General features: G+C 46.1%; 1 protein-coding gene across 1 annotated transcript in view; it reads left to right on the top strand.

Annotated features, from left to right (window-relative positions):
- Positions 1-5,058: 5,058 nt before the first annotated feature.
- ERCC6L (ERCC excision repair 6 like, spindle assembly checkpoint helicase) overlaps positions 5,059-17,943 on the top strand; it is a 44,949-nt gene continuing 32,064 nt past the window's right edge. The window contains exon 1 of the mRNA XM_003944456.4: positions 5,059-5,233. Coding sequence (XP_003944505.3) covers positions 5,166-5,233 — 68 coding nt within the window. The 5' untranslated portion in view covers positions 5,059-5,165. The remainder of the gene's footprint in view (positions 5,234-17,943) is intronic.

The raw sequence follows: 17,943 nt of genomic DNA, 5'->3' as shown, positions 1-17,943 counted from the left end.
GTGCTCAGCCCCAAACCCACGCATGATCTCCTTGTCCATGAAGATTTCATTTAGTTATCAAAAACACTCTCCCATTCTTGGTCCCCAAGAGCAGCATTTTGCTGGCATTCCCTCCTCATATGCAGGGAAGCCATGATGTGTGCTGGAAAAAACACTGGGTTGGGAGTGAAGGTAACTAGGTTTGAGTCCTGTTTCTGTCACTGATTCAGGGTCTGACTGGTCACTTCCTTCTTTCCCAGTGACAGTTCCCTTACCTGTGGCATTAGATTGGAGTCCAATAAACTGCTTCAAGTCTGGCATTCTAGGCTTGCTCCAACCTTAGTAGCCTTTTTAGTTCTTCATATACATCAAACCCTTTCCTGCCTCAGGGCCTTTGGTCATGCTATTCCCTCTGCCTGAAATGCCCTTCCCTTTTCTTTTTGTTTGGTTAGCTATTCCCTATCCTTTAGCTCCTCCCTATCCTTTAGCTCCTAGCTCAAATCCTACTTCCTCAGAGAAACCTTTCCCAGCCCTCCAGATTGGGTCAGATACCTCATTGCATGCTCTCATGATTGCCTGCAGTTTTCCTTCTGAGCCCTCCTCATGTTTGTAATTTTCCAAGGGTTTGTATGATTATTGTTTCAAGTCCATCTCCCCCATGGAACTTTAAGCTCTTTGATAGCAAGAACCTGTTTTGCTCACCACTCTACCCCCAGCACCCAGATCCTTGCCTGGCCATCTTGTAAAGGCTCAACACATATTTACAAAATAAATGAATAAGTAAATGGATGAACGCATCCTTTTCTTCAACTGTTTGCTGCTTTCTATAACACTAACTAGCATCGTGTTTAAGAGCAAAAAGTAGAAAGCCAGACTGCCTGTGTTTGGAATCCTGCTTCACCACTCACAAGCTGTGTAAACTTGTATGTTATTCAATCTTTCTGTGCCTCAGTTTCCTCATCTGTAAAAGGAGGATGATAGTAGAGATGGGGTTTCACCATGTTGGCCAGGCTGGCCTCAAACTCCTGACCTCAGGTGATTCACCCACCTCGGCCTCCCAAAGTGCTGGGATTACAGGCATGAACCACTGTGCCTGGCCTAGGGAGAGCTTTTTAAACCCCATTCCCTTGAGAGAAGCTGGGGGAGCAGGAGCATTTGATTTGGGGTAGGTGCATAATGAAGAACAGATGAGAGTTACTCTATGTAAAGTGTTTTGAATAGGGTCTGTCCCATAAGAGGGATATAGTGGTAACTATTATTTTGATTCTCTTTCATTCTCTACATTTACCCACTCAAAATTCTCCCAATCCCTCTCTTATTTTCAGGCTGTGCATCTGGGTAACCATTTACGAAGGAGAACTAGGAGCCTGGGCTGGGGAGTTTCCTGGGTCATCAGAGCCCTGGGTTGAGAGCTGGGACTCTAGAAGGCACCAAGAAGGGCCCAAAGGAAGCAGAGACTACAGGATTGAAGGAGAGGTGAGGAGCAGCCAGAGCTGGGGAGTTTAAAGAAGGGAGGATCCCTACAACTGTGTGAAAATGGGGCTTAGAAAATCCAATAGTCAAAGGGCAGGCAAGCTGAGGATTGGTCCTTCCTTCCCAGTGATCAGGACCTTTGGGCATCGCTGCCAGCTGGGAGGCAGAAGGGAGGTAGCCCGGTTCCTGAGGGAGCTCTCTTTAGCTCTTCTTCACAGCCCACAGTGGGGCAGCTGCCTACAACCCATCACCAAGGGCCTGCTTTGCTTCTTGAGTTCTCAACATTTCCCAAGATATGAGTGATGGTGGTGGACTCTGAACCAAAGCACAACTAGACATGGCATTCCCCAGACTCAAGATGCAGATTTTTGTGCTCTCACCTCTCTTTTCCTTTCTGCAGAATTCTCCAGTACATTTTCTCTCCTATTCTGCTCTTTTCATCCTACGCATCCTTTGGGTACCCAGGGTGTCTGGACACTCAATTCATCCTTAGCTCCTTTGTGCTGTTATAATAAAATGCCACAGACTCAAACTCATAATTTATAAACAATAGAAATACATTTATTATTGTACTGGAGGCTGAAGAGTCCAAGATGAAGGTGCCAGCAGGACTGGTGTCTGGTGAGGGCTGTTCTCTGCTTCCAAGATGGCGCCTTGTTGCTGCGTCCTCTGGAGGGGAAGGAATACTGTGTCCTTACATGGTAGAAATGCAGAAGAGCCAAAAGGGCCTAAACTAGCTCCCTCCAGCCCTTTCATAAGGCACTAATTCATTCATGAAGTAAGATCCCTCATGACACAATTACTTCCCAAAAGGCACGACCTCTCAATGCCACCACAGTGGAGATTAAGTTTCAACACATGGCCAGACATGGTGGCTCATGCCTGTAATCCTAGCACTTTGGGAGGCCGGGGCTGGTGGGTCACAAGTTCAGTTCAAGACCAGCCTGGCCAACATGGTGAAACCCCGTCTCTACTAAATATCTAAAAATTAGCTGGGCATAGTGGCACGTGCCTGTAATCCCAGCTACTCGGGAGGCTGAGGCAGGAGAACTGCTTGAACCAGAACACAGGAGGCAGAGGTTGCAGTGAGCCGAGATCACACTACTGCATTCCAGCCTGGGCTACAGAGCGAAACTCCATCTCAAAAAAAAAAAAAAAGAAGTTTCAACACATGAATTTTGAAGGACATTCAGACCATAGCACAGCCCAATCCAGGCTGGCCTCTAGGAAAAGATGTGATTCAAACACTTATGCAGAGTAAACAAGCTCCTTCACAACCTGGCCTTCAACTACCTCATCAACCTAATTTCCCACCACTGCCCTCTTCTTTCCAGTGTGACACAGTGAAACAGCACAGATTTGGGTCCACATGGCCCTAGTATTGAATTCTGGCTCTGCTGCTTCCAAACTCAGGAAGCTTAGGTGAAGTCACTTTTATCTCTCTGAACCTGTTGCCACGTCTGAAAAATTGGGATAATAGTATACTAAAAGGCCTCTTAACAAAGGGCATGGCTTCAAGTCATACAAACCAGGAAAACAGCCCATGTTTTCCAAGATCCCTTTTAACTGATAATGGTCTGTGAATGTTATAAAAAGCTTAAAATTCTCTGGACGTATGATGTATTACTGGGTCAGTAGTTTTCAAATACTGAATGCTAAATTAGTATCTTGAGGAATCATGTGTGTGTTCTTAACGGTATATGAACAAGGACGATTTTTGTTTGCTCATAATTTCCTATTTAGTGTCACCCAAGCAAGCCACTTAAACTCAATCACATATCCTCAATCTCTAGGCTCTGCCTTTTTTTTTTTTTTTTTTTTTTAAAGGCTCTGCCTTTGAAAATGACTGTATCTTAGTTGGTGCTTCTGAAGAAATGGTGACCACAGCACAACTTCTTTATTTTTTTCTTTTAAGATGGAGTTTCACTCTGTTGCCCAGGCTGGAGTGCAGTGGCACGATCTCGGCTCACTGCCACCTCTGCCTCCCAGGTTCAGGCGATTCTCCTGCCTCAGCCTCCCAAGTAGCTAGGATTACAGGCACATGCCACCATGCCCAGCTAACTTTTGTATTTTTAGTAGAGATGGGGTTTCACCATGTTGGCCAGGCTGGTCTCGAACTCCTGACCTCGTGATCTGCCTGCCTTAGCCTCCCAAAGTGCTGGGATTACAGGCGTGAACCCCCGCGCCCAGATTTTGTTTTTTGTCTTCCTCTTATTACACCAAGTATGTAAACCTAACTGCTTATTTCTTAAATAAGAACTTTAATTTTTTTTTTTTTTTTTTTTTTTTTTTGAGTTGGAGTCTCGCTCTGTCACCCAGGCTGGAGTGCAAGTGGCACAATCTTGGGTCACTGCAGCCTCCACCTCCCAGGTTCAAGATTCTTGAAGACCGTTCTCTCTCTCTCTTGAAAATAAATACAGCTGGGCGCGGTGGCTCATGCCTGTAATCCCAGCACTTTGGGAGGCCGAGGCGGGTGGATCACGAGGTCAAGAGATCGAGACCACCCTGGTCAACATGGTGAAACCCTGTCTCTACTGAAAATACAAAAATTAGCTGGGCATGGTGGTGCGTGCCTGTAATCCCAGCTACTCAGGAGGCTGAGGCAGGAGAATTGCCTGAACCTAGGAGGCGGAGATTGCGGTGAGCCGAGATCGCGCCATTGCACTCCAGCCTCGGTAACAAGAGTGGAACTCCGTCTCAAAAAATAAATAAATAAACAAATAAATAAATATAGCATAACGCCCTGAGGAAAAGAAAAAATATTAAAAATTAAAAAAAATAGAGATCTTACTATGTTGCCCAGGCTGGTCTCAAACTCCTGAAGGCAAGTGCTATTCCCCTCTGCCCCCCGCTTCCCCGCCACCTCGGCCCCCCAAAGGGCTTGGATTACACGTGTGACGCACCGCGCCCAGCCTTTTTTTTTTTTTTTTTTTTTTTTGACACTGGGTCTCGCTTTGCTACCCAGGCTGGAGTGCAGTGGTGCCAATTGCGGTGTAAGCGATTCTCATGCCTCACCCCCCTCAGTATCTGGGACTGCGGGCGCCTGCCACCACGCCCGGTTAATTTTTGTGTTTTTAGTAGAGTCAGGGTTTCACCATGTTGGCCAGGCTGGTCTCGAACTCCTGACCTCAAGTGATCTGTCCGCCCCAGCCTCCCAAAGTGCTGGGATTACAGGCGTGAACCATCGCGCCCGGTCGCTTCTTCAATGTGAGTTTAAACCATAGAGACTATGCCTCCCAGGGTTTTTGAATTCAAAGCACGCTCCGTGCCAGGTACTGGCGATCATGGAAGGGAGGATATCTGTGGATGCGAGGCGGGGTTGGTTGCGGTACACAGGCGGCGGAGTAGATCTCCAGGTGTCGCCACAATGTCTCCTTCACTCCCAGTAATGGAACACGCACGCGCGAACGAACTGGCCGCAGCACGGTTTAAACTGGGTTGAAACGCGAGGCGCCACAGAGTGACGCAACACACTTAGTGTGTTGCAGGCAAAGATGGCCTCCTACCTCTCGGCGAGCGTAGGCGCAGGCGCCTACTCTCATGGGCGGGGTTCAGGCTGTGGCGTCGCAGCGTGCGGTAGGGGATTGGCCGGCCGCGAGGCCGACGGTTGGCTGCGTCCCTTTCCACAGGCGCAGAGAGCATGCGCGGGGCGGAGTGAGCGAAATTCAAGCTCCAAGCTCCCGCCGCGGTAACTGGAACCCGATTCGAGGGTCATGGAGGCGTCGGGAAGGTTTCCGGAAGCCGAGGCCTTGAGCCCAGAGCAGGCTGCTCATTACCTGAGGTATGTCTGGGCTGCTGGGCTGGTTTAGCTAACCGACCTGGCCTAGGGCGGAGGTGGGGGTGGCCCCCGTATCCTTCTGGGGACTCAAACTGCTGAGGCGGAGCCTTGAGACGCATGCTCACACTCTTCTCGCAGTAGGGTGTGGGAGTAAGCTCTGGATGTTTGACCAGATTTCTAAAACTTGGGGGAGACCCCGATGCCTCTCCTTTTAGGCAAATGACCCTCTGGTATGAGCTCCTTAAGAGCCAAAGCTTTAATCAAGCCCTTCTTGATTCTTTTCAGCTTATCAAGGCCCAAATCTAGGGGATACAGAGATGCGTAAAACAAGGTCCCTGCGCCCCAGATTGCTTGTAATTTAGTAGTGGAAACAGATCTGTGAAGCGATAATTACTATATTTTATAAGTGCTGTAAGCGGTATAATGTATGTGCAGGGCATAGTGTTGGCATAAATGAGGGGATGGCCAACTACAAGAGTGGTCAGCTAAGGGATGGAGTGGCAAGAGGAGACATTTGAGCTGTGCGTTGAAAAATGAGTAAACATTCAGCAGTTGGCTAAGGGTGGGGGACATGGTAATGTTGGGATGAGCATTTAAATTTTTTCTTAAATTGTTGTAAAGTACACATAACATAAAATTTATCTTTTTGTGCAGGAGATGGGTTTTACGAAAAATAAAATGTATCACTTTAACGATTTTTAAATGTGTGGTTAGTATTGTTAACTACATTCATATTGTTATGCAACTGCCCATCACTTCCAGAACTTTTTTTAATGTGGCAAAACTGAAACTACTCCCATTAAACAACTCCCAATTTTCCCCTCCCCTCAGCCCCTAGCAACTAGTATTCTGTCTCTGAATTGTACTACTTTAATTTTTTTTGAGACAGGATCTTGCTCTGTCCCCCAGACTGGAATGCAATGGCCTCATTATAGTTCACTGCAGCCTTGAACTCCTGGGCTCAAGCAGTCCTCCTGCCCCAGCCTTCCTCATAGCTGGGACTACAGGTGGGTGCCACCATGCCCCGGTAATTTTTTTTTTTAATTTTTATTATTTTATATATATTTTTACAGACAGGGTCTGGCTCTGTCACCCAGGCTGGAGTGCAGTGGCGCGATCTCTAACTTGGCTCACTGCAACCTCCATCCCTCCCGGGCTCAAGTGATCCTCCCACCTCGCTTCCTGAGTATCTGGGACCACAGGCAGACACCACCACACCTGGCTATTTTTTTGTACTTTTAGTAGAGATGGGGTCTCGCCATGATGCCCAGGCTTGTCTTGAACTCCTGAGTTCAAGCAGTCCTCCTGCCTCGGCCTCCCAAAGCGTTGGGATTACAGACATGAGCCACCATGCCAGGTCTTTCATTTAGATTTTTCCAATTGTTTGCCATTATACTTTTGTTGTAATAGGCACCCTTTGTGCACTTTTTAACTGAGGATACGCTTTGGAACTGGGATTGCTGGTCTTAGGGAATGGGTATTTAAAATTGCTATTCAAGAAAAACATGCCAGAGTTTGATAAAATCAATAGTGTGAGTAAGAATTTATTTTTATTTTCTCAGGCTGGTGTGTGATGAGCTATATGAGTCAATTCAAAAGTTAAGATACTTTTGAAACTAGGACTTCTAATATTTTCTTCTACAAATACACACATCCATGGGCAAATACGTGTGTGTGGATACAGTAAGTCCTCACTGAACATTGTCCATAGGTTCTAGGAAACTGTGACTTTAAGTGAAATGACATAGTAAAACCAGTATTTTTCTCATCAGTGTTGCAGCAAAATGATATTGAATGAACCAGTGTTATTCAGGGGCCTGTTGTGCATCATTTTGCTTAAAGTTGCCGTTGCCAAGAACCTACTGACCATGTTAACTGAGGACTTATTGTACATATAAACATATACTACAGGTGTGTGCCACCAAGCTTGGCTAATTTTTAAAAGATTTTTGTAGGGCTGGGTGCGGTGGCTCACGCTTGTAATCCAAGCACTTTGGAGGCCAAGGCAGGTGGATCACCTGAGGTCGGGAGTTCAAGAGCAGCCTGACCAACATGATGAAACCCATCTTTAAAAAAAAGCAAAAAAAAAAAAACGATTTTTGTAGAGATGGAGGAGTCTCACTGGGTTGCCCAGGCTGGTCTTGAACACCTGCACTCAAGTGACCCTCCCACCTCTGGCTCCCAAAGCACTGGGATTACAAGTGTGAGCCACCACACCCAGCAGAATCATACTTGCTATTACATTTCCATTATTAACCACCATTCAAGCATTCTACTCTCCAACCTCTACCTTACTCCCTCTAATACACCTATTCCAACAACCATTTGATGTCATTGGGACCTGTAGTTCATTGATTGCATCTTTCACTGTTGCACACCCCTCAGGTTCTCACTTCTCTCCTTACAGAGTTTGAAGTTCAGAGTCAATAATTGTGGAGGCTTCCTTGTATACAACTTTAACTTCTTTTTTTTTCTCTTTCACACTTCATTATACTGGCTTGGCAAGACCGTAGCCTTCGTATGGTAAGCACAGTAATGGCCTCCTGAGGATCTCCACATGCTTTCTGAACCCTGTAAATGTGCTACCCTCATATGGTGGAGAGGAATTAAGGTCGCTAACTAGCTGACCCTAAAATAGGGAAATTGGAATATCTGGGTGAGCCCAGTGTAATCAGAGGGTGCTTAAACGTGGAAGAGGGGCTGGGTGTGGTGGCTCACACCTGTAATGCCAGCACTTTGGGAGGCCAAGGCAGGCAGATCATGAGGTCAGGAGTTCCAGACCAGCCTGGCCAACATGGTGAAACCCCATTTCTACAAAAATAAAAAAATAAGCTGGGTGTGGTAGTGCACACCTGTAATCACAGCTACTCGGCAGGCTGAGGCAGGAGAATTGCTTGAACCCGGGAGGTAGAGGCTGCAGTGAGCCAAGATTGCACCATTACACTCTAGCCTGGGCTACAGGAGTGAAATTTGGTCTACAAAAAAGCAAAAATTGGAAGAGGGAGGCAGAAGAGGAGGTCATAGTGATGCAGTGTGAGGACTCAACCTGTCCTACCTGGCTCAGTAGATGGAGGAAGGGGCTGTGAGCCAAGAAATGTGTGAGGCCTCTGGAAGCTGGAAAAGTCATGAAGCAGATTTCTCCCTTTAGAGCCTCCAGAGGGAACACAGCCCTGCTGCAACCTTAGTTTTAGTCCAGTGAGACCTGTGTCAGACTTCTAACCTATGTAACCTGCAAGATAAAAGATAATACATTTGTGTTATTTTAACATTTGTGATGATTTATAACGGCAGCAATAGGAAACTAATACACTTTGCTAAAGCCAACTCTGGCCTGTGCAGATGAACATGGTTGAAGAAACAGTAATGCTGACTGGTCTCACTTGAATGAAATCCATCAATATTAATGTCAAGCAGACCCTTCATGCTACCTGGCAATCATATTTCATTTATCTAATATAATCACTCATCCATTCTACTAAATGCCTGTTTCATACCTTCTTGCTTTTCAGACCCTCAACACCTCTCATCTCTCTTGCTTCCAATTTCGCTGGGTTGACAGAAGCAGTCAGAAGAGAGTTTCCACAAGCTGCTTCTCCTGTATCAGTTCACTTCCCAGCATTATTCCCCCTGTGTTCTTTGCTTTCTATCCTGTTAGTATGGATGATTTCTTCATGCTTCTAGTTAAGGCATAATCCCTCCATTTGTGCAAAAGATCTTATCCCTTGTCACTCACTGGTATAAGGACTTCAACCAACCAATTCTTTAATCCTCTCTTGATCGTATTTTCCTTTCCAGTTATTGCTCCATTTCTTTTCTTTCCTTTACAGCAAAATTCCAGGTATTTTTGTATTATTGTGTACGCTTGTCATTTCCTATTTCTTGCCTCCTAACTTCTGTTGAACTCGCCCCAATCAGGTTTTCACCCCATCACTTTACTCAAACTGCTTTTACCAAAGTCACCAATAACATTCAGATAACTAAATCCAGTAGTCAATTCTCAACCTTCATCTACCTCGACCAGTAATACTTGACGAAGTTGATCACTTCTCCATGAGACACATTATTCATTGATCTTCCAAGGAGCCTGTGCTCTCCGGATTTTCTTCCTACCTCACTGGCTGCTGCTTCAGATTCTGTTGATATATTCCTCCTCATATCTTCTAAGATGATTTAAATCCCTAGATGTGTCATATCACCCTGAAATGCTTAAGTATATATTCCTTAAAAAGAACATATTCTTTTTTTTTTTTTGAGATGGAGTCTTGCTCAGTCACCCAGGCTGGAGAGCAGTGGTGCAATCTCAGGTCACCGCAACCTCCGTCTCCTGGTATTGCAGAAAATTTTACCTGACAAGAAACCCAAGTGGCACTCAGGGGAATGGAGGAACACACTTTATTACGCCAGCGGGCCCAGAAGGGTTCACACCCAAAAGTCAGGACTCTGCTAAGAAAAGTACACAGTTTTTATAGGTGAAGGGACAGGGGAAGTAACTCAGAACTTTAGACAATGCAGCAGGTTTTAGACAACATGGAAGTTTTCCTTAAGGTTTGTAGCTAGTAAGCAATAAGCTGAGGTACAGAGCAGAAAGAGGCAGTTATTAGCAGAAAAATAGGGACAGTTTTAAAATAGGGAAGTTGCTATGTGCTAACAAAATCCTAGGCAAAACTTCCACTTCATCCCCCACTTTGATGCTCTCTTATGGATATTAGGGAGCACCACCTTTGCACCCTGGTGCCTGTGTTTAGCGGCTTGTACCCAGGGAGGGCCAGCAACTGAGCATTTGTTTTTCTAATTACCATGGCTTCAATGAAGCACCGAAGTATGTTAATTAGGCAAGGGCTGAAGGCAAGGGCCAAGAAGATTATTAATAGCAAAACAGGAAGTGACATTTTACACCAGACGTGGACAACGAATGTCCCTCAATGGACAACAGTAATGACAGCACAACAGTAGAACAACAAATGCTGTCAGAATAGTTCTAAGGATTAAGATTTCAGTCCACATTTGCTAATTCAGTGGAGGCTCCTCAAGCTTCGGCCGTGGGTTGACTAGTCAGCTTCCGGTTGTGTGACTAGAGCAGGGCTTGACGAGTTCTCAGGATTCAGCTAACAGGAGCATGATTTTCATGGGGTGCCGCAGGTCTGGATGTGCAGTACACCGGTCCAGCGATGAGTTTGGGTGGGCCCTCTTGGCTTTGGAATAGTGTACCCACAGAAGGACTTCTGCGACTTTGAGAGCAGTTGGAGTGACAAGTTTTACAGTATGGGACCCTGTCCAGACAGGTTGGAGGGGTTTCTTTTTCCAATCTTTCACCCAGACCTGGTCCCTAGGTTGGAAGAGATGTACTGGATTGGCTAGGAAGATAGGTGCTCTTTCTATTACAAACTGACTGACCTGGGACAGCACCTTTCCCAGTGCTTGCAGCTGGGATGTCATGCTTGTTTTCTCTAGCTGCCTGAGGTCTCCCCTCACTTTGCTAACCAGAGGTGGGGGGGCCTCCCGAACAGGATTTCACAGGGTGAGTAACCGATAGGTCCTGGTGTACACCGTGACCGAAGCAGGGCTAAGGGAAGCACATCTACCCGGGAAACCTGGGTTTCCTGACAGAGCTCTGCTAGTGTAATCTTCAGGGTTCGATCCATGCACTCCACTTTCCCTGAACTTTGTGGCCTGCAGCCTGTTCTCGGGGCAGCAGGCTTCTGCCGCATATGGATTCCTGGAGTTTTCAGGAATCTTGAGCACTCTGGTAAGGGCTTGGATGATCTCTGCCACAAATGCTGGCCCATTGTCACTGTGTATTGTGAGTATAATCTCATATCGGGGAACAATTTCATGGGAACAATTTCACGAAGGACTTTTTCACTGCTTCTCGAGCTCTTTCCATCTCAGTTGGGAGTGCCTCAGCCCAGCTTGAGTATGTACGTACAAGGACCAGTAAGTTTGTATCCTTTACTGGGCTTGACTTCAGTGAAGTCCACCTCTATGTCCTCAAAGGGGTAGCCGCCCACCCGTTGCACCCCTGGGGCAGGTTTCAGCCACTGTGGGGGGTTGTTTTTAGTACAGGTAAGGCACTGATTGCTTACTGCAGCAGAGTTTGGGGAGGGTTGCAATATAGTAATATTGAGTAAGGTTTCCAGATCAGTTATATCTAGGTGGGTGAGACCATGGCACTGAGCAGTGACGGTATGAGGCAAGTTCTTAGGCAAACACTGGTCTGTTGTCAGGGAGTAGCCACCATCCCCCAGCACTCTGCTTTTTCCCCTCTTGCTGTGCTTACAGGTTTTCTTCCTTAGAGTACTCTGGCTTTCTCCCACATCCTCTGGTAGCCAAGGGGTGACTGTGAACAAGTGGGAAGGGGCCTGCACAGGCCCTTTCTTCAGTGCAGCTGCCTTAGCCTCTTGGTCAGCCAGCCAGTTTCCTGTAAAGATAAGATCAGTTCCTCTTTGGTGGCCCTTGTAATGTATAACAGCTACCTCTTTGGGCTTCCAAACTGCTTCTAGCAGTCTGAGAATTTCTTCCTTATTTTTGATTCCTTTCTTTTTTTTTTTTTTTTTTTTTTTTGATTTCTTTTCCTCCTGCTGTCAGCAGCCCTCTTTCCTTGTATATCGCCCCATGTATGTGGACAGTTGCAAAGACATACTTGGAGTCAGTGTAAATATTGACGGTTTTACCTTCCACACAGCACAGGGCCTGAATGAGGGCATGTAATTCCGCCTGTTGTGCTGACCAGCTTCTGGGCAAGGGGGCTGCCTCGACCACTTCAGTAGCGGTGGTGACTGCATTCCCTGCATACCTCTCCCCATTTTGGACATAGCTGCTCCCATCAGTGAACATGTTTAAATCTGCCTTTGGGAGGGGACAGTCCTTGAGGTCTGACCGACTAGCAAAGACCTCATCTACCACCTCCTCACAGTGTGGTCTGGGGCTCTCTCCTCCACGGGTAGAAATGTGGCCGGGTTGAGGCCACACATGGTCTCAATGGTAGTCCGTGGGTTTTCACAGAGCAGCCCTTGGTAGTGGGTTAAACAGGCATTTGAGAGCCATCGGTGGCCCTGGCTTCTCTCTCTCTGTCTCTTTCCCCTCTGTCTCCTCTCTCTCTGTCTCTTTCCCCTCTGTCTCCTCTCTCTCTCTCTCTCTCTCTCTCTCTCTCTCTCTCTCTCTCTTTTCCTCTCTTCCCCCCCGCCCCAAGGCCCAAGTAGTCTGGGTGAGGACCCCAGGTGCTGTTTTGTTTCTCTCCTGAATGAACAGATTGAATTCTCGGGTCACATCTGGAAGTCCTAGTGCTGGGTACTTTGGAGCAGTGCCTTGATTTCCCAGAAAGCCATGTCTTGGCTATCACCCCACTCAAGGGGTCTATCTTCCGGCCCAGTTACGGCCCCATAGAGGGGCCTTGCTATGTCCGAGAAGCCAGGAATCCATATGCGGCAGAAGCCTGCTGCCCCGAGAAACTCCTGGATCTTCCACTTGGTGTTGGTAGTGGGCATGGAGCAAGTCACCCTTTTTCTCTCTGGTCCCAGGGACCGGTGTCTTTTGGTGATGATGAGCCCCAGGTACCTCACCTGTTGTCTGCAGCTTTGGGCCTTAGCCATCCCTGGGGGGGTTTGTCTCTGCCCAGACTGTAGGGAAGGCGTCCAGGAGTTCCAGTGGGTTCTCCTCTGACCTCTCGGCAGTGTGCAGTTTCCATTCTTTCTCACATGGAAGTGTGACTGCCAGAACCAGGACTCCCTTTGGCTCACCCAAAGTCAGACTGGCTGGTCCCCTGGGGTTCAAAGGTGATTTGTGCCCCCAGTTTGCTTAACAAGTCTCTTCCCAGAAGGGGGACAGAACATTCCAGTAGGTAGAGGAACTTATGGCATACGTGGTACCCCCCAATTGGCATATTTGGTCTTGGCAGAACGGCCGGGGCTCTACGTGGTTGCCTGTTGCCCCCACAACAGTTGCCTTCCAGTTGTTAAATGGGGCAACTGGAGTGGTGACCACCAAGTACTCCACTCTGGTGTCTATAATAAAAGTCACTGGGTGGCCCCCAACCTTCATCCTGACCGTGGGCTCTCGGGGCAAAACTTCCACTCCACTGGGATCAAGTGATTCTCTGCCTCCGCCTCTTGAGTAACTGGGATTACAGGTGCCTGCCACCCCGCCCAGCTAATTTTTGTGTTTTTAGTAGAGATGGGGTTTCACCATGTTGGCCAGGCTGGTCTCGAATTTCTGGCCTCAGGTGATCCACCTGCCTCAGCCTCCCAAAGTGCTGGAATTACAGATGTGAGCCACTGCACCCAGTCGAAAAAAAAAAAAACATATTCTTACAAAACCACCATGCTATATCACACCTAACAAAATAAATGAATTCATTGATACCATCTAATACGTAGTCCATACTTGAAGTTGTAGAACAACAAGGTCTACAACTTCATTTGAGTATTATGTTTCTTGAACTTCTAATCTAGGACAGTTCTCCCCTTCACTTTTATTTCTATGACAATGATTTGAACTAGCCTGATGGCTTCCTTGTAGTGTCATTAGTTTGTTCTGTCTCCTGTAATTTAAAATAAAAGCTTGATAAGATTAAGCTTCAATTTTTTTTTTTTTTTTTTTTTGAGACAGAGTCTCACTCTGTTGCCCAGGCTGGAGTGCAGTGGCGAGATGTCTGCTCTCTGCAACCTCCGCCTCCTGGGTTCAAGCAATTCTTGTGCCTCAGCCTCCTGAGTAGCTGGAATTACAGGTGCCTGCCACCACACCCGGCTAATTTTTTTTTTTTTTTGAGACAGGGTTTCGCTCTTGTTACCCAGGCTGGAGTGCAATGGCACGATCTCGGCTCACTGCAACCTCCGCCTCCTGGGTTCAGGCAATTCTCCTGCCTCAGTCTCCTGAGTAGCTGGGATTACAGGCACGCACCACCATGCCCAGCTAATTTTTTGTATTTTTAGTAGAGACGGGGTTTCACCATGTTGACCAGGATGGTCTCCATCTCTTGACCTCGTGATCCACCCGCCTTGGCCTCCCAAAGTGCTGGGATTACAGGCTTGAGCCACCGCGCCCGGCCCAACCCGGCTAATTTTTGTATTTTTAGTAGAGATGAGGTTTCACCATGTTGGTCAGGCTGATTTCGAACTCCTGACCTCATGATCCACCTGTCTTGGCCACCCAAAGTGCTGTGATTACAGGCGTGAATCACTGTGCCCGATCTAAGCTTCAATATTTTTGGCATGAATACTTTATAGGGAAAGCTATGTACTTTATATTGCATCATATCAGGAAACATAATGTCTGACTTTCCTACTTTTAGTAATGCCAAAGTTGATCAGTGAGTTCAGTGATTACAGTCTGATCCCTCCTTTGCAAAGTTGCATTTTCCCCTTATGATGAGGAAGTAATACATTCAGGATGTCTTAGCATTCTGTGAATATACAGTTCCCCACCAGCCCATCAGCCTTTCATCCGTTGATAATTATTGCTTAAATCAGTTTCTTTTTTTTAAGAGATGGGGTCCCCCGATGTTGCCCAGGCTGGTCTTGAACTCCTGGTCTCAGTGATCCACCCACCTCAGCCTCCCAAAGTGTCAAATCAGTTATTAGAGATTACAAAGTGGTGATTTTTCTTTTTTCTTTTCTTTTCTTTCTTTTCTTTCAACACAGTTTTGCTCTTGTTGCCCAAACTGGAGTGCAATGGCATGATCTTGGCTCACTGCAACCTCTGCCTCCCAGGTTCAGGCAATTCTCCTGCCTCAGCCTCCCAGGTAGCTGGGATTACAGATGCATGCCACCACATCTGGCTAATTTTTTGTATTTTTAGTAGTAACAGGGTTTCACCATGTTAGCTAGGCTGGTCTTGAACTCCTGACCTCAGGTGATCTGCCTGTCTTGGCCTCCCAAAGTGCTGGGATTACAAGCACGAGCCACCACGCCTGGCCATGAAGTAGTGATTTTCTAACTTCACCTTTCCTTCTGTATTCATTAGCTGGAATTCATCTATAGATGATTTTAATGTTGGAATGCCATGTCTTTTTTTTTTTTTTTGAAACAGGGTGTGGCTATGTTACCCAGGCTGGTCTCAAACTCCTGAGTTCAAGCAATCCACCTGCTTTGTCCTTCCAAAATGCTGGGATTACAGGCATGAGCCACCATGTCTGGCTTTTTTTTTTTTTTTTTTTTTTTTTTTTAAATTATTCCTTCCTTTTAACTTCGAGCTCAGATATATTAAAAAAAAAAAAAAAAAAAGAAGAAGAAAAAAGAATACTCCTTCCTTGGGTGATCGTATCTAGGTTCTTGGCTTTAAATCTCATCTCTGTGCTAAGAACTTTCACATTTTTATTAAGTAAACCTTTTATTTTGTCATTATTTTATTTTTTATTTTTAAAGTTTTGGTTTATTTATAATTGACACACAATAATTATACATGTTTGTGGGGTACAGTTTTATTCTTTTTTAAATTTTTTTAGAAACAGAGTCTCGCTCTGTCACCCAGGCTAGAAGTGCAGTGGTGCCAACATACTTCATTATGATCTTGAACTCCTGGACTCAAACGATCTTCCACCTTGGCTTCCCAGTGTGCTGGGATTACAGGCATGAGCCACTGCACCTGACCAGTTTTATTTTTAACCAACAATAATTGTATATATTTGTGGGGTACAATGTGATGTTTCAATGCATGTATACATTGTGGAATGATCAAATCAGGCTAATTAACATATCCATCGCCTCAAATACTTACTACTTTGTGGTGAAAAAATTTTAAATCCATTCTTCCGCCTGGCCAACATGGCGAAGCTCCATCTCTACTAAAAATACAAAAATTAGCCAGGTGTGGTGGTATGCATCTGTAGTCTAGCTACTTGGGAGGCTGAGGCAGGAGAATCACTTGAACCTGGGAGGTAGAGGCTGCAGTGAGCCAAGATTGTGCCACACTGCACTCCAGACTGGGTGACAGGGGGAGACCTTGTCTCAAAAAAAAAAAAAAAAGAAAGTTCATTCTTTTAGCTATTTTGAAATACATGATTCATTATTATTAATAATAGTCACCATGCTTTGCAGTAGATCACTAGAACCTATTCCTTCTGTTGAACTGAAACTTTGTACCTTTGACTAACATTTCTTCTTTCCCTGTCTACCCCTATCCCCCTCAGCCTCTGGTAACTGATATTCTATATTTCTTTTTTAGATTCCTTGTATAAGTGAGATCATGGAGTATTTCTCCCTCTCCAGGAGTATTGTGCCTGGCTTATTTCACCTAGCAAAATGTCCTCCAGGTTCATTTGTTGTTGTTGCAAATCAGAATTTCCTGCCTTTTAACAGCTGAATAATTTTTCATTGTGTGTATATGTATCACATTTTAAAAATCCATTCATCCTGTTGATGGCTACTTCGGTTGTTTCCTTTTCTTAGCTGTTGTGAATAATGCTGCAATGAACATGGGAGTATCTCTTCAACATACTGATTTTAGTTCCTTTGGAAGTACCCAGAAGTAAGATTGCTGGATCATATGGTAGCGTCATGATTTTTTTGAGACAGAGTTTTGCTCTTGTTGCCCAGGCTGAGGTACAATGGCGCGATCTCAGCTGACCACAACCTCTGCCTCCTGGGTTCAAGTGATTCTCCTGCCTCAACCTCCCGATTAGCTGGGATTACAGGCATGCGCCACCACGTCTGGCTAATTTTTGTGTTTTTAGTAGAGATGAGGTTTTGCCATGTTTAGACTGGTCTCGAACTCCTGACCTCAGGTGATCTGCCTGGTTCGGCCTCCTAAAGTGCTGGGATTACGGGTGTGAGCCACCTTGCGTGGCCAATTTTAAGTTTTTTGAGGAACCTCTGTGCTGTTTTCCACAATGGCCATACTTATGTATTTATTCATTGATTTAGAGACATGGTCTCCCTCTGTCACCCAGGCTGGAGTGGAGTGGCACGATCTCCGCTCACTGCAGCCTGGGGCTCCTGGTTGGGCTCAAGCGATCCTCTTACCTCAGCCCCTCAAGTAGCTGGACCACTGGTGCACGCCACCATGCCTGGCTAATTTTTTGTATTTTTGGTAGAGACGGGGTTTTGTCATGTTGCCCAGGCTGGTTTCAAACTCCTGAGCTCAAGGGATCTGCCCGTCCTGGGACTCCCAAAGTGCTGGGATTACAGGTGTGAGCCACCATGCCCGGTCTAGAATGTCTATACTAACTTATAATACTACCAACAGTATACAAGTATTCCCTTTTCTCCACATCCTTGCCAACACTTGTAAGAGTTAAAGAAAGAGGAAAGAAATACAAAATGCAGCTCGACAATTAAAGGCAAGTTTACTTTAAATAAAACCTGAAAGGGGCTTCTGGCCAATTTTGGTCAGGAGCATTTTCTCTTACAGAGTAATAGTATATACTGGTTTTAGGGTGAGGGGGCTTATCACAAGCTTGGAATATTTCTGTGTGAGGGAGAAGTTTTTTGGCGGGGCTGGAATGTCTCTGGGAGGAAGGGAGGTTATCTTGGGGCAGACATCTTTCCAGCCGATGGGGAGGGAGGTTATCTCGAGGCTGGCATCTTCCTGGCCGGAGGTGGGTTATCTTTGGGCTAGCATGTCTCTGGTTGGGGAGGAGTTTGAAATGTTTCTGCGTGGAGACATTATTTGTGGTTTATGGTCATGCTGACCTTAGCCATTAGGCTGATGCCCTTTGGATTTAGGCAGTTTTTTATTAAGGTGAACTTTAGAATGAGGGGCTTGTCCAAGATGGCGATGCT

This window comes from Saimiri boliviensis, chromosome X (assembly GCF_048565385.1).
Source record: "Saimiri boliviensis isolate mSaiBol1 chromosome X, mSaiBol1.pri, whole genome shotgun sequence".
Classification (NCBI taxonomy): Eukaryota; Metazoa; Chordata; class Mammalia; order Primates; family Cebidae; genus Saimiri; species Saimiri boliviensis.
Note: the sequence above shows the minus strand (reverse complement) of the source record. Positions and strands in the feature narration are given on the sequence as shown.